Here is a 12,494-nt window from a genome sequence, read left to right as displayed (position 1 = left end):
CTTAGGCCTTATTATCAGGAAATCGTGGAGGTTAATCATGTGTCTTTTAAAAGCAAATGGCAAATTTCCCTATAGGATATATGCAGCATACTTACCAAAAATTCTCGTTTAGCTCTCAAGTAGCTGAGAAGGTCACCGCCCTCCATTAATTCCATTATGATGTAGTTTGGATCATTGTCGAGACAAACACCTAGAAGTCGTAGTATATGTTCGTGTTTAAAGTTTGACATGAGAGCCGCCTCTTTTAGGAATTCTGTCTTTTCTTGTTCCGAAGCTCCTTTTCTCAACGTCTAAAAGTTAAAATTAGCTTGTCAGTCGCATAAAACTAAGAGGTAGCTTTGACTATTTGTTTTCACTCATAAAAGTTTGACAGCGGCTTTTTAAAGGCCGCAATTTAGATGGCTTTCGAGCTTTCACTGGTCAGTGTCAGGCTTTTAATAGTATTGAAATATTGATTCTTGATTTAAGCACTAAAGCTAAAGCTTCCTTTGGCATTTACGGCTATTAGAAATTTCTTCTAGCCGAGTATTATTCTGAGCATAGGGCCTACATGCCAATAGCACATCCGAACCGCTCCTCTTTTTATGGTTTTTTCCTACCTATTCTAGTAATCTCGAGGGGTTATTCTAGAATCGCATAACGAGTAGGTGAGCTCACGGGGTTCTATCCGGAGGACGTTGCTAACATTGGTCCTAGCAAGAGCCGTGCTTCACAGAATCTACCACTGAGAACATCCGGCGAGAAAGTCAGTGGGCTGTGTCTATGGGTGAATTTACTCGCCGAACCCTTCGTCGCGAGCGACGCCTTCGACGAAAACGGCGACCGGTGCTTGAGGTACCTAAAAGCACCGTTAGTGGATCCGGAGGAGCCGAAATGATATGTTTAGTGGGACGACGAATATTTATCATTCGGTCCACATTATCGGGTATGTAATTTCCGGCGGCCATGACAAGAGGGTTTTCGTGTCGTGCCGCTTTCTCGAAATGGCGCACTGATGCCGATTGTAAATACTTATTGATTGATGGATTGGTCCAGGACCCCGCTCCTCGCTGTGCCTCGAACAACATCAAGACTACCAATGTCCAATTTTTTATTTTATTATTACTTCCGAAGCAAATGTACTTACTTTAACAGCCACCTTAGTATCGACAGTACTTCCATTGATCTGTCTAGCGACGCCTTCAAAAACTTCGCCAAACGCACCGGAGCCCAAGAATTTCGATAGTGTTATCTGTTCGCGTCGTATGTGAGGCAGACTCGCTAGTTCGGCGTCGGTTGGACAATGAACACCCTGTTGGAGTACTTACATGAAACACTGAGTATGCAAAATTCATGGGAAAAAACAAATAGTTACTTCATTGCCAACTTTGCAAAACAATTAATTATAAGATTCAAAAACTAAGTTCTCGATGCGGACTTTACCTGATTATAAAGTATGTTAGTGGAATGTCTGATAGGTAATTCGTGTCTTAATGTCGCCAGCTCCACGTCAGGACCTCTTCTAAGCGTCACTGTTTGGTTTTGGTTCGCTATGGCTGTTTTCTTTTTGTTTCGATTGTTGTATCCTGAAGTTTCATTATTTGAATTAATTACAGATGGTAGAAGTAGTGATCATGGTTTTGTTTTTGCATATTAAAACAACAAACAATCGGAATATTTTTGGTAAACATGCAATTATGAAGAAAAGTAAAAAAAGTAATTAAAAGACATTTTATGTCCATATGTGCCTAAATCAATTACTATTATCGTATATGATCATTTAAATGCCTAACGCGCATTAAGTTTTACCAGTAGAAATAAATATTTCTGACTGATTGACTGCAATAATATTACTGTGTTCGTCTTTTGTGTAAAATAATTAATTTCAGAAAACATGCATTTAATTCACTATTTTGAAACATTATGATTTAAATAAAAAAAACACAGGCGTAGCCAAAGTTAATTTTGTTTTATTGTAAGTGTCTTATACCTTTAAGCGAGCAATTCTTGTATATTAATATAATATATGTATATAGGTAATCTGAATCTCGGAAACGGCTCCAACGATTTTCGGGGATTTCGGGGGCGATAAATCGATCTAGCTACGATTTATTTTCAGAAAATGTTGTTTTATTCGTGTTTTCAATAATCAACTCTTCCCGACATCTATTGGCGAATAATAATACTATTTTTCTTAATTGAGGGAAGCTAATCAAGATGGCGTTATCAAAAAAAAAACCGAGCAAAGCTCCATGTAATATTTATTACTCATTCCTTCGGTAGTATTATTGATCGAAGACTCATTCCAACAGTTTTGGTATTTTTTATTATTAATTTTTTCTTCTCAGTCGTACACTCCTGGCGGAGTGGTCGTGGTTATGTATGTCTTATCGCTATCGGTTGCGGCTTTTGCGAAGCCTCTCCATCTCTCTCTATTTGTGGCGGTACGTGTACATTCAGTAAGGGAACACTTAGTAGATGACTTAATCAAGCAATCCACCTTGCGGGTGACCGGCCGCGAGAGCGTTGACCGTCTACTCTTCCTTGAACCATTAATCGTTCTAATGAGCTTTCATTACGGATTACAAAAATTACAACGTGTTTGATTTTTTTTATTGTTTGGATGGGTAGACGAGCTCACAGCCCACCTGGTGTTAAGTGGTTACTGGAGCCCATAAACATCTACAACTTGAGATATAAGTTCTAAGGTCTCAGTATAGTTACAACGGCTACCCCACCCTTCAAACCAGTTCTGCTTCACGGCAGAACTAGGCGGGGTGGTGGTACCTACCCGTGCGGACTCACAAGAGGTTTTACCACCAGTTAAATATACATATAAATTAAAGACGAATGCTCACCATAAAAGAGCGCAGCAGCAAAAGCAAAGGCGAGTGTGATCAGAGCGACGAGGGCGAGCACGAGGGTGAGGGGAGAAGGTCGAGCGGCGCGGGGGGCGGGGGCTCGCAGCGCACGCGGCGCCGACAGCGGCCCCCAGCCGTGCACGTTGCGGGCCTGCACGCGCGCCACGTAGCCGCCCGCCACTTCGCCGTTACCAATCAACCAGTACGTCTCTAAAACAATTATCTATATATTAATACGTCAAGCACAAACTTTGTGCCCCTTTTTACGAAAATTGCGCGGACGGAGGAGTATGAAACCCACACTTATAGAGAATATAGAGATGGAGTGCAGAATGTTACGATTTTTTTTTAATTTTGGATAAAAAGTACATTAAATCAATAAAAAAACATTACACAAACTATCATGTATTTGACGCACACATGCATGCATACTATTTGTTTATTATCAAACTTTCCCTAATGCTTAAAGTCTGTGGTCAAATTGGGAATAGATTAAATATTGTTTGTCTTTATTATATCTGTCTAAACTGTAGTCTTGGCGAAATCTATGATTATAGAAGTATGAGTACAATAGTCTCTGACAATAGAATTAATATTATATCATCACAAACTTATAGGTAATTTTATTTAATTATACCTAGTCGAATTACGACTACGAACGTAATAAAAAAAAACACATTAAAACCACTAAAAATACGTATTCATCTTAATTTTTGAGATTCAATAATTCCAAATGGAACTTACATCTCGTCGATGCAAATATGTTAGAATCTAGAATTTGAAAAAGACAAAAAATCTTTAGCTTGGCTTCTGATTTTAAACCCAAATTATTTTCGTAAGAAAACCCCTTAGTAGGTAGATTAGTTTGGAAAAGTCTAGATATACGAATCTTGTTAAATAAAACAAAGTAACTACATAATATATAACTAAAACAAAATGTTTTCGATGCATCTAAGCTTTCGCAAGTGGTAGACTAGAAAAACGTTTCAGGGTTTATCTGCCGTGTGCAGCCTGCCTAAATTTCAAATTACGTTTAAACTTTATCCGACCTATTAAAACTGTTTTTTTTTACATATTACATGCCATTTGGCTTCGCACCTTGTATAGGGTATTCGTGAATTGGAATTTTAGCATATCTACATACTTCAGCGGACTCACCGTTTCCTTGATGAAGCAATTCAAGACCCTCGCGAACAATACGCAATTTCATATCGTCATCGACGTCATCAGGTAGATTTTTAGGGAGAAGATCGCTAACGTTGCTTGTAATATTGTCGCTGTTAATGGGTACACTGAAAATGTAACAATATTTTTGTCTAAAAATAAGTATGCGAATATTAAATTTAATTTTCCAGCAGATATTATAAACTTGCTTTATTTGTAGATTACATAATAATATGTTTCAAGCTTTTATATGTGCAATGTTATGACATTTAGATGAAGTGCGAAACGAACTGCTGTTAACTAGGTTTTATGCCATGACGTTTTCTGTGAACACTTTAGAGTTAGAGGCTTTTTGTTTGGGGTTTCCTGTAAGCTTTGACAGGTCCTTTATTTACTTTTTCAAAATTATAAGTTAGTAGTTTCAGACTTAGATTTATATAAATACTAGCGACTTGCCCTCGCTTCGCTCTCTGAAACTGTAATTTATTATTGATTTCTCCACTATTTAACGGATGTTATTATACATATGTTATTACATATAAACCTTCCTCTTCAATCACTCTATCTATTAAAAAAAAACGCATCAAAATTCGTTGGGCAGTTTTAAAGATTTAAGCATACATAGAGACAGATATAGGGACAGAGAAAGCGACTATGTTTTATATTATGTAGTGATAAGGATGTTTTCATTTAATGGTTAAAATAAAGAGAAAAAAAATGCGTTATCATATGGTTCACTTGTTCACTACAAATTATTTATTAGTTTGTTTTCAAATTCGCTCTCAAAAAGGAATTCGTTACATATTAGGTTGGGAGGGTTTATCAATTCTAGTTCCGTGTGCCAAATGAGAAAATAATAAATCGTTACCGTAAAAGTGATATTATGTCATAGATGGTATAGAAGACTAGAAAATTGTATAAATTGGCGAACAGGATCCACTCGCTAAGACGTTGCTTACGTTTCATAACATATTTTTTTTTGTTAATTTTTTGTTGACGTAGCTACATTATATGTTCACTTTGGGAAAAACTGATCTAGAGAGTACAAGAGACAGTAATGGCGTACCGATGAGGGGGTCGTCCCCAGACCCTGTAGTCGAGGACGGGGGCGCCGCGCGGGTCTGGCTCGGCCCACCAGACACGGACAACGCGCTCTCCCACACTCTCTACCCGCATCGCTCCTGGCGCGCTCGGCACATCACCTGTGTTAAATCAAATCTTCACTCAATTTTTTTTCCTACCTATGCTGATAGCCTTGAGAGTCTATTTCAGCTTCTCCCTGACGTGTAGGTGAGCTCACGGGGCTCAAATCGGGAGCGTTGCTAACACTGGCCCTAGCAAGAGCAGTACTTTGCAGAATCTATCACCGGATCGGAGACACGACCCACTGAGAAGATCCAGCGAGAAACTCAGTGGGCTGTGTCTATGGGTTAATTTACTCGTCGAGCCCTTCGTCACAAGCGACAGCTTCGGCGAGGACGGCGACCGGGGCTCTGTCAAAAATTTCTATCACCACCCCCTTCAGAGCCCGAAATTCGTATTTGGTAAACCTCTTTGCGTTACGGACATATAAAAATCATAAATCATACTATAACCCTATGGTAAGAATGGTCAGGCTGTATAATGATTTGGCTGAATGTCACGGTAACCTTGATATCGTTAAACCTAGGGGAACTCAGGGGATTTGTCAGGTGTGTGAAGAATATGCTATTTAACAATGGCTAGTTATTAATTTAATGTTTGTGTTGGTTGTATTGTCGTCTACTTATGTGGATACCGTTTTTTTTTGTTTTGATTTTTTCCCTGGAATTTGTATTTTTATTTATATTTATAATTTTTAATTTTTATTGGTAATTTGTAATTTTATGTCTCTGTTCATTAATACGGTCTTGCTGAGTGCATATACCATTTAGATTGAAATCCAGATTAGATTTAGGTACCTACTACTTGTACGATTTAGCTTGTCGGAGACGGTTATTAGTTTGGTAGCTAAAAGGAACGCAGCACGATTCCCGAGAGATTGCAGCACGATCGCGGTATAGTGACTAATCGATAGAGGCGCGTAGACGCCATGACACTTACCAATGATATTATATTTCTATCATTGTAACATTCAAACAATTTTTAGCCCAAAGCACCATGTTCATAATGCTTAAAAGAAACGAGATCTTAATCTTAATCAACCATAAGCTGTACCTGAAGTTTCGAAAACGAATTGATCGTCAATGGGCCAGAAATACGGCGGTGCATTCGCTGTGTACTGTAAGCACAGACGAAACCGATAGCGGGTCCGCGGTCTCAGATCCTTCGCAATCCATTTATCGGAACCGTCACGGTCGCATTCTTTCCAGCTACCATTTGCAGGTGCAGCTTCCGTGTATTCCACCTTAAATCTGTTATGATAAAAATAAATTTGATTAAAACTTTTTTCCTTACCTATGCTGATAGCCTTGAGATGCTATATCAGCGTTAGCCTAGCGTGTTGGTGAGCTCTCGGGGCTCAAACCGGAGGCGTTGCTAACACTGGCCCTAGCAAGAGCAGTGTTTCGCAGAATCTACCACCGGATCGGAAACGCTACCCACTGAGAAGATCCGGCGAGAAACTCAGTGGGCTGTGTCTACGGGTTGGATTGTTTTGTGCGATAGTAGTCACTCGTATTTATTGTAGAAAGTGGGATTAGCTGAGTCATCAATTCTCTTGAATACAGTCTTAAACAGTTGTTTACATCCGTAACATTAGGTCAACAACTTAACTTAATTAGTTAAATTTAACTATTTTTACTTAACTAAATAGTGACGTGGCGCCTACATAAATATAATTGTAAAAACATTCTTTGATTCTAATAAAACCCCAGAAAGTCGTAAACACGTAAACTACTATTTTTGTGTTTTACAAATAAAGTATTAAGGTCGCGACGCGATGCTATAAAAGCAAAGGTCATCAAAAAAACACGACAAACCGTCACTAATTTTGTTTAAACTATTTGTTTCCTAACTAAGATGCTTGAATTTCTACAATTATGAAAATAAAACGCGATACTTACCGATACACTACATATGAAGTTGGTGGTTGCCACAAGACTCGGAGCGAGTATGGTTCGGGCGAGGAGAAGAGTGTGAGAGGCGTGGGTTGCGGGTATGTACGCAAACGTATTGGCGCGGAAGCCGCAGTCTCCGCGCTGTGGGCAGACCGCGCCCGCACCCACGCACGGTACCAGGTACCCGCCGATAGACGAGTCAAATTGGCCACTCCGCCTTCCCAAACTTCGAAAGTGTTATGTTCTGTCATAATTGATAACTGATATTTATTTCATCATGGACATGGATCATGGATTATTACTGGTGGTAGGACCTCTTGAAAGTACGCGCGGCTAGGTACCACCACCCTGCCCATTTTTGCCGTGAAGCAGTAATGCGTTTCGGTTTGAATGGTGGGGCAGCCGTTGTAACTATACTTGAGACCTTAGAACTTATATCTCAAGATGGGTGGCGCATTTACGTTAAAGATGTCTATGGGCTCCAGTAACCACTTAACACCAGGTGGGCTGTGAGATCGTCCACCCATCTAAGCAATAAAAAAAATGGTTTATCTCATAATAGTACTTCAATTAATGATTTAATCTAAAATGCCTTAATACCTAAACTGTTAGCTTAGCGACCAAATGATCAGGTACTCAATACTTTTGTTGATATTTCCAAATCAACGTTACCTTTTAATTTGTGTGATTGAGTTGAATCATCAGTACGCCAGTGTACTTCATATCGCAGTCCAGGCTCTGTTTTCCATTCAAGTTGGGCCAGCACTGGACTCAAAACCGTTCCCTTTACGGATTTAGGTGCCGTGGGTGCTGCAAGACAAAGTTCATGAATTCATTAAAATTTGTATTTTTACAATAAACATAAAACGTTTTACTATATTTCATCATACCCGCAAAATTATGAATTGCGTAATTACTGGTGGTAGAACCTCTTGTGAATTCGCACGGGTAGGTACCAGGGCGGTAGATTTCTATGGGCTCCGGTAACCACTTAACACCAGGTGGGCTGTGAGCTCGTCCACCCATCTAAGCATTAAAAGAAAATCTCTTGGTTTATTTACCTTCGGCTGCTGTTTGCAAGACTAAGGTCGCTCCAACAAGAGGTTTGACCTCATGAAGTTTAGCGTAGTAATTAGTCGCTTCCACTGTGACAGTATAGTTTGTAAAGGGTTGTAATTCATTTAGAATCGCCTCGGTGTTCGTTGTGGTGGTAAAAAAACACGATTCTTTATCACAATCGGTGTTCTCTCTAATATTGTAAATTTTATAATAAACAGTGTATTCAGTTAGTGGCATTTGAAATTCTAAAGTCTTACATAGTTTTGGTTTGTTAGCAGAAGGCAATTGTAATATTATATAGTTTGCTCCATGAGACAAAACCTTTGCCTTAAATTCTTTTATTTCTGGCATCAGACATTGTCGGGGTGGATACTTTTGATTAGCCGGGTCTAAAGTCATAATTTTATAGCCATAGCTCGTTTTCACGTGATTAATTTCGGACTTGACATTTTTGTTGGTATAGAAAATTTCTTTCGCTGTCGAGTTGAACCAGTAAATATATTTGCTGTCTACTGCTATGGACATCGGAGTGAATCCATATTTTTTCTTTTCGGTTGCATCGACTACTAATCTACATTTGCAGCCACTCATGTCGGCTGCTAGTATGCGATGGACCCAGGGATCGATCCAGTACACTTCGTAATTGTATTCAGTCATATCTATTACAAATGTCTTCGCAACTTGTGGATTCTCCGGACAGTTACAATCGCTTTTTGTTTTGGTATTCGATTTATTAAAAAATGATTGAATATCAAGAACCATTAAATCGGATATCATTAAAGTACCCAAACCAGGATGACCCGTTTCCTCATACCACATTAGAGACCTAAAATACACAAGATAAGAACAGAATTGATTAGAATTTGGTTAGATAGACTAGATTTCAAACTTTGAAGGAATAACAATGATGAAACTTACTGCTGTAAAGGCAAAATTTGTAAGCCGTACATCGGTTGTTTTCTTGTAAAAATTCGTGATAATTGCGGTCGTGTATTTGGAATTCCGAGACTAGCCCTATAAGTAGCGTATGCTTCTAGCGAAGTGACTTCCATCTGAGTCCAGTAAACCGATCTACTGACCCAGTCAAAACAGAGACTTGTCGCTGAACCATTTATAGATGTTAACTGAAAGAGTACCATACTTTTTTAATATTAGGGTAGCTTAAATTGGTTAAAAATGTTATGCATTTAAAATATTATAGATTTTGGATGATTCAATTGAAACTTTCTCATATATTTACCTTATAATGCCCACTTCCATTTATTCTAGACGAAAAAATTTCTTCTAGGTTGTTAACCCAATAAACTAAGCTTTCTTCTATAGATATTCCAAAGTCAACCGGAATCCCTGTGCTTTTCGGTATTATCTCGCTTTCACTGGAATCAAGGTCCACGATCTTAATAGCGTCTTGCGAGGAGATCATAACCTTCGGCACTGGGTTAATTTCATTAGTTGTCCCAGACACTACTTCCGAATATTGACCGTAGCCAGCGTCTGTGCAAGCTCGGACCTGGAAATTATATTTAATATTTCTCAAATTTACATAACGGAAAAGTTGAATCTTTCCCAAAATGAACATTCACAATAATAGATTAGCTACTAAAACTTTAAGTATGTATGCTTTTGGTAAAGGAATCATGTTTTATGCATTTCTTGAGGTATTAAGGATATAAAGGTTTCAAATTTGAAGAAAAGTTAGAAAAGTTAAAACGTGTATGTAAATTTACTACGAAAATCCGTGTTAATTTCAATTCTTGCGTGTACTTTATTGACTTGGTACCTGGAAGTAGTAAGTAGTCTCCGGCAACAGATCTTTGAGAATAATCTGCGTCCGGGTTCGAGTAGGTGAAGGTGAGAGAGCATTGGCGCAAGGTGCCGGTCTTGAATTATCACTCCAACACTGCACTTCGTAGCCACGTATGATGCCATTGGTACGATTTGGAACTTCCCAACGAAATATGGCAACTTTTCGACCACCGCTGTTAACAAATAGTTTTAGCTTTAAATGTACAAAAATCGTAACAAACCACGTTTCGTTTTGATTAATTTCGCAAAAGTAAAAACCGCATCGCGTCCCGACCTTAGTCCTTTATTTGTAAAACACAAAAATTGCAATCTACGTGTTAACGATTTTCTGGGCTTTCTTAGAACTAAAGAATGTTTTTACAATTATATATATGTTATATAATTATATAATTGTATTATTTTGGCGCAACGTCACTATTTAGTCAACTAAAAAAGTTAAAGTTAACTGTTTCCTTAATGTTACCTATGTAAGCAACTTTTTAAAACAGTATTCAAGAGAATTCATGACTCAGCTAACTCCACACCCTCTGAGCGGAGCTCTCTGTCTCTCTGTCTCTCTGGTTTTAACGTTGTACACTGGAAATGTAATAAAAGGAATTCATTGGAAAAGTGAGTCTTAATTACTGACACTATGGAAGGCAATGATGATCATGAAGAGAATAGCATCACCAAACGCTGACTGGTTCATTTTGAAAACACCATGGAACCAGCCCAGTCCGGCTCATGATGACAATAATTTTCAACATAAATAGTTTACTTACTTATTTTTCGGTTGAATGTATAATCTGGGTGCAGTGGGCGCGGCCGGTGGTGCTTGAGGTGTCCGTAACTGAGTCCGCGCAGTGCCGCCACCCCCCCAGGGTGTGTGAGCGCGCACCGAAACCTCCACTGCGGTGTACGGAGCCACATCGATGTCCAACACCTCGATCCATGGCGTCTCCACAGTTTTCTTTAAAGAAGTAATATAGGTACTTATTAAAAATACACGTATTCAAAATTAAATTCAAGCCTGTCCGAATATTAGAAATGAAATATTTTATCAAATGGTTATTTGCTAAATCTAAACACGTTTTTTTTTGTTGATTTGAAGCTATTGAATTAATTCTTAATATACTTTCTATCAAGTGGGAAATATTTCCAAGATCAATATTTAATAGGGACGAAATTATCTGGGATAATTACTGGTGGGACAATGAATAAATATTTACTCTAGGCTGTTCAATCGTACCCCGTATGATAGGATAAGATTATCTTAAGTGTAATTTGGTATGATATGCTTCCGGTATTAGACATACAATGGTTGTTATTATCATTATAATAACCATGCTTCTTAAAATATTGAATGATTCTGCTAAATGTTCAAACGTGTGAAATAATTTACTGAAATACTATTAAAAAAAAATATATATATTAAGAGATTGTTACCGATGCTTGGAACTATTGTAAGCACATAAGGGTAGGTAGCACTATCCTGCCTATTTATATTTATGCTGCGACGCTGTCATGCATTCTGTTTTGTAGTGACGGACAGCCGTTGTACAATAAAATCGAAGTTCGACTTCACGACGTAACGGCAACGCGACGGCGTTCACGTTTTCATGTTTACGGATGCCGATTACCACTCAAAAGGGTGTGCCTTAAGTTCATTTATTATCTAAACACTAATATCAATCTAAACAATGTATCTTGGAAGGCCGCCATTATCCACTAGACATAGTACGTAGGTTTATCATCAATTTAACCGCCACTTGTAATTGTTATTGTAAAAGCAGTTTCTAAGTCACTTACTTCAATGTTGTGTTGACCAAAAAAATTTAGACTGACATCGTAATAAACTCTGGTATTGTTGAGATTGACACGGCGAGCTGGCGCCCAGGTTACATTGAAACGGTCCGAAGCGCCTTCCACAGTTATCGAGGATGAATTTATTGTTTCTGGGATTGCTACGATCAATTCTATAAAAAAATTAAATTAAAATACACGTATGTATGAACTTTTTAATTTGATTAATGTAAGGTGATTTTCAAATTACCACTATGTGCATGTAGAGTTGGATCTCGTACTGCAATAACTCGAACTCTGGGAACTAGCGAGGCAGTGTATTTCCCTGAAAGGTCGGACAATACAGCGCGAGCGGCATCTTGTACCCACACTAGCCGCCCGCTGAAGTAACATAGCGGACCTAACGTAGCCGTACTTCCTAGACGCGATACCAATGTCTCAGATACCTGCAACAAACATAGTATACCATAATTAATTTTAATACACTAAATCAGTGTTCAGACTCCCTATTATTTAGTTGCTTAATTTAATATTTATTTTTATTTATGTATTTATTAAGTACGCTATTGAAAATTGATGAATAACGCGTACGAGTATTTCTAGTTTTTCTAGAAATGTTGCAAACACAACATTCGGTGTGCAAGATCTTCACCTTGAAGAAGAACAATGTCGTTAACAAAATCAAAGAAACATATTAATCTTAGAGGCAGTAAACAAGAAGCTCCCAAGTCGAAGCTCCCTTTTTTCCTACCCATGCCTTGAGAGGCTATTTTAGTTTCTCCTTGACGTGTAGGTGAGTTAACGG

The 12,494-nt window shown here is 38.4% G+C and overlaps 1 protein-coding gene across 2 annotated transcripts in view; it reads right to left on the bottom strand.

Moving 5' to 3' along the window:
* The window catches only part of sev (receptor protein-tyrosine kinase sevenless), a 47,488-nt gene that overhangs the window by 5,640 nt on the left and 29,354 nt on the right, over positions 1-12,494 (bottom strand). For both annotated transcript variants that reach the window (XM_089737522.1, XM_089737523.1), the window contains exons 17-32: positions 11,940-12,135; positions 11,696-11,862; positions 10,669-10,856; positions 9,882-10,080; positions 9,342-9,611; positions 9,020-9,225; positions 8,104-8,927; positions 7,715-7,852; positions 7,049-7,286; positions 6,201-6,397; positions 5,071-5,206; positions 3,999-4,132; positions 2,838-3,050; positions 1,423-1,565; positions 1,127-1,291; positions 96-290 (exon numbers count right to left, since the gene is read on the bottom strand). In XM_089737522.1, the coding sequence (XP_089593648.1) occupies positions 96-290; positions 1,127-1,291; positions 1,423-1,565; positions 2,838-3,050; positions 3,999-4,132; positions 5,071-5,206; positions 6,201-6,397; positions 7,049-7,286; positions 7,715-7,852; positions 8,104-8,927; positions 9,020-9,225; positions 9,342-9,611; positions 9,882-10,080; positions 10,669-10,856; positions 11,696-11,862; positions 11,940-12,135 (3,609 nt within the window). The remainder of the gene's footprint in view (positions 1-95; positions 291-1,126; positions 1,292-1,422; positions 1,566-2,837; positions 3,051-3,998; positions 4,133-5,070; positions 5,207-6,200; positions 6,398-7,048; positions 7,287-7,714; positions 7,853-8,103; positions 8,928-9,019; positions 9,226-9,341; positions 9,612-9,881; positions 10,081-10,668; positions 10,857-11,695; positions 11,863-11,939; positions 12,136-12,494) is intronic.

This window comes from Bombyx mandarina, chromosome 23, assembly GCF_030267445.1.
Source record: "Bombyx mandarina strain Sakado chromosome 23, ASM3026744v2".
NCBI classification, from domain to species: Eukaryota; Metazoa; Arthropoda; class Insecta; order Lepidoptera; family Bombycidae; genus Bombyx; species Bombyx mandarina.
This window is presented reverse-complemented; position numbering and strand designations above follow the sequence as displayed.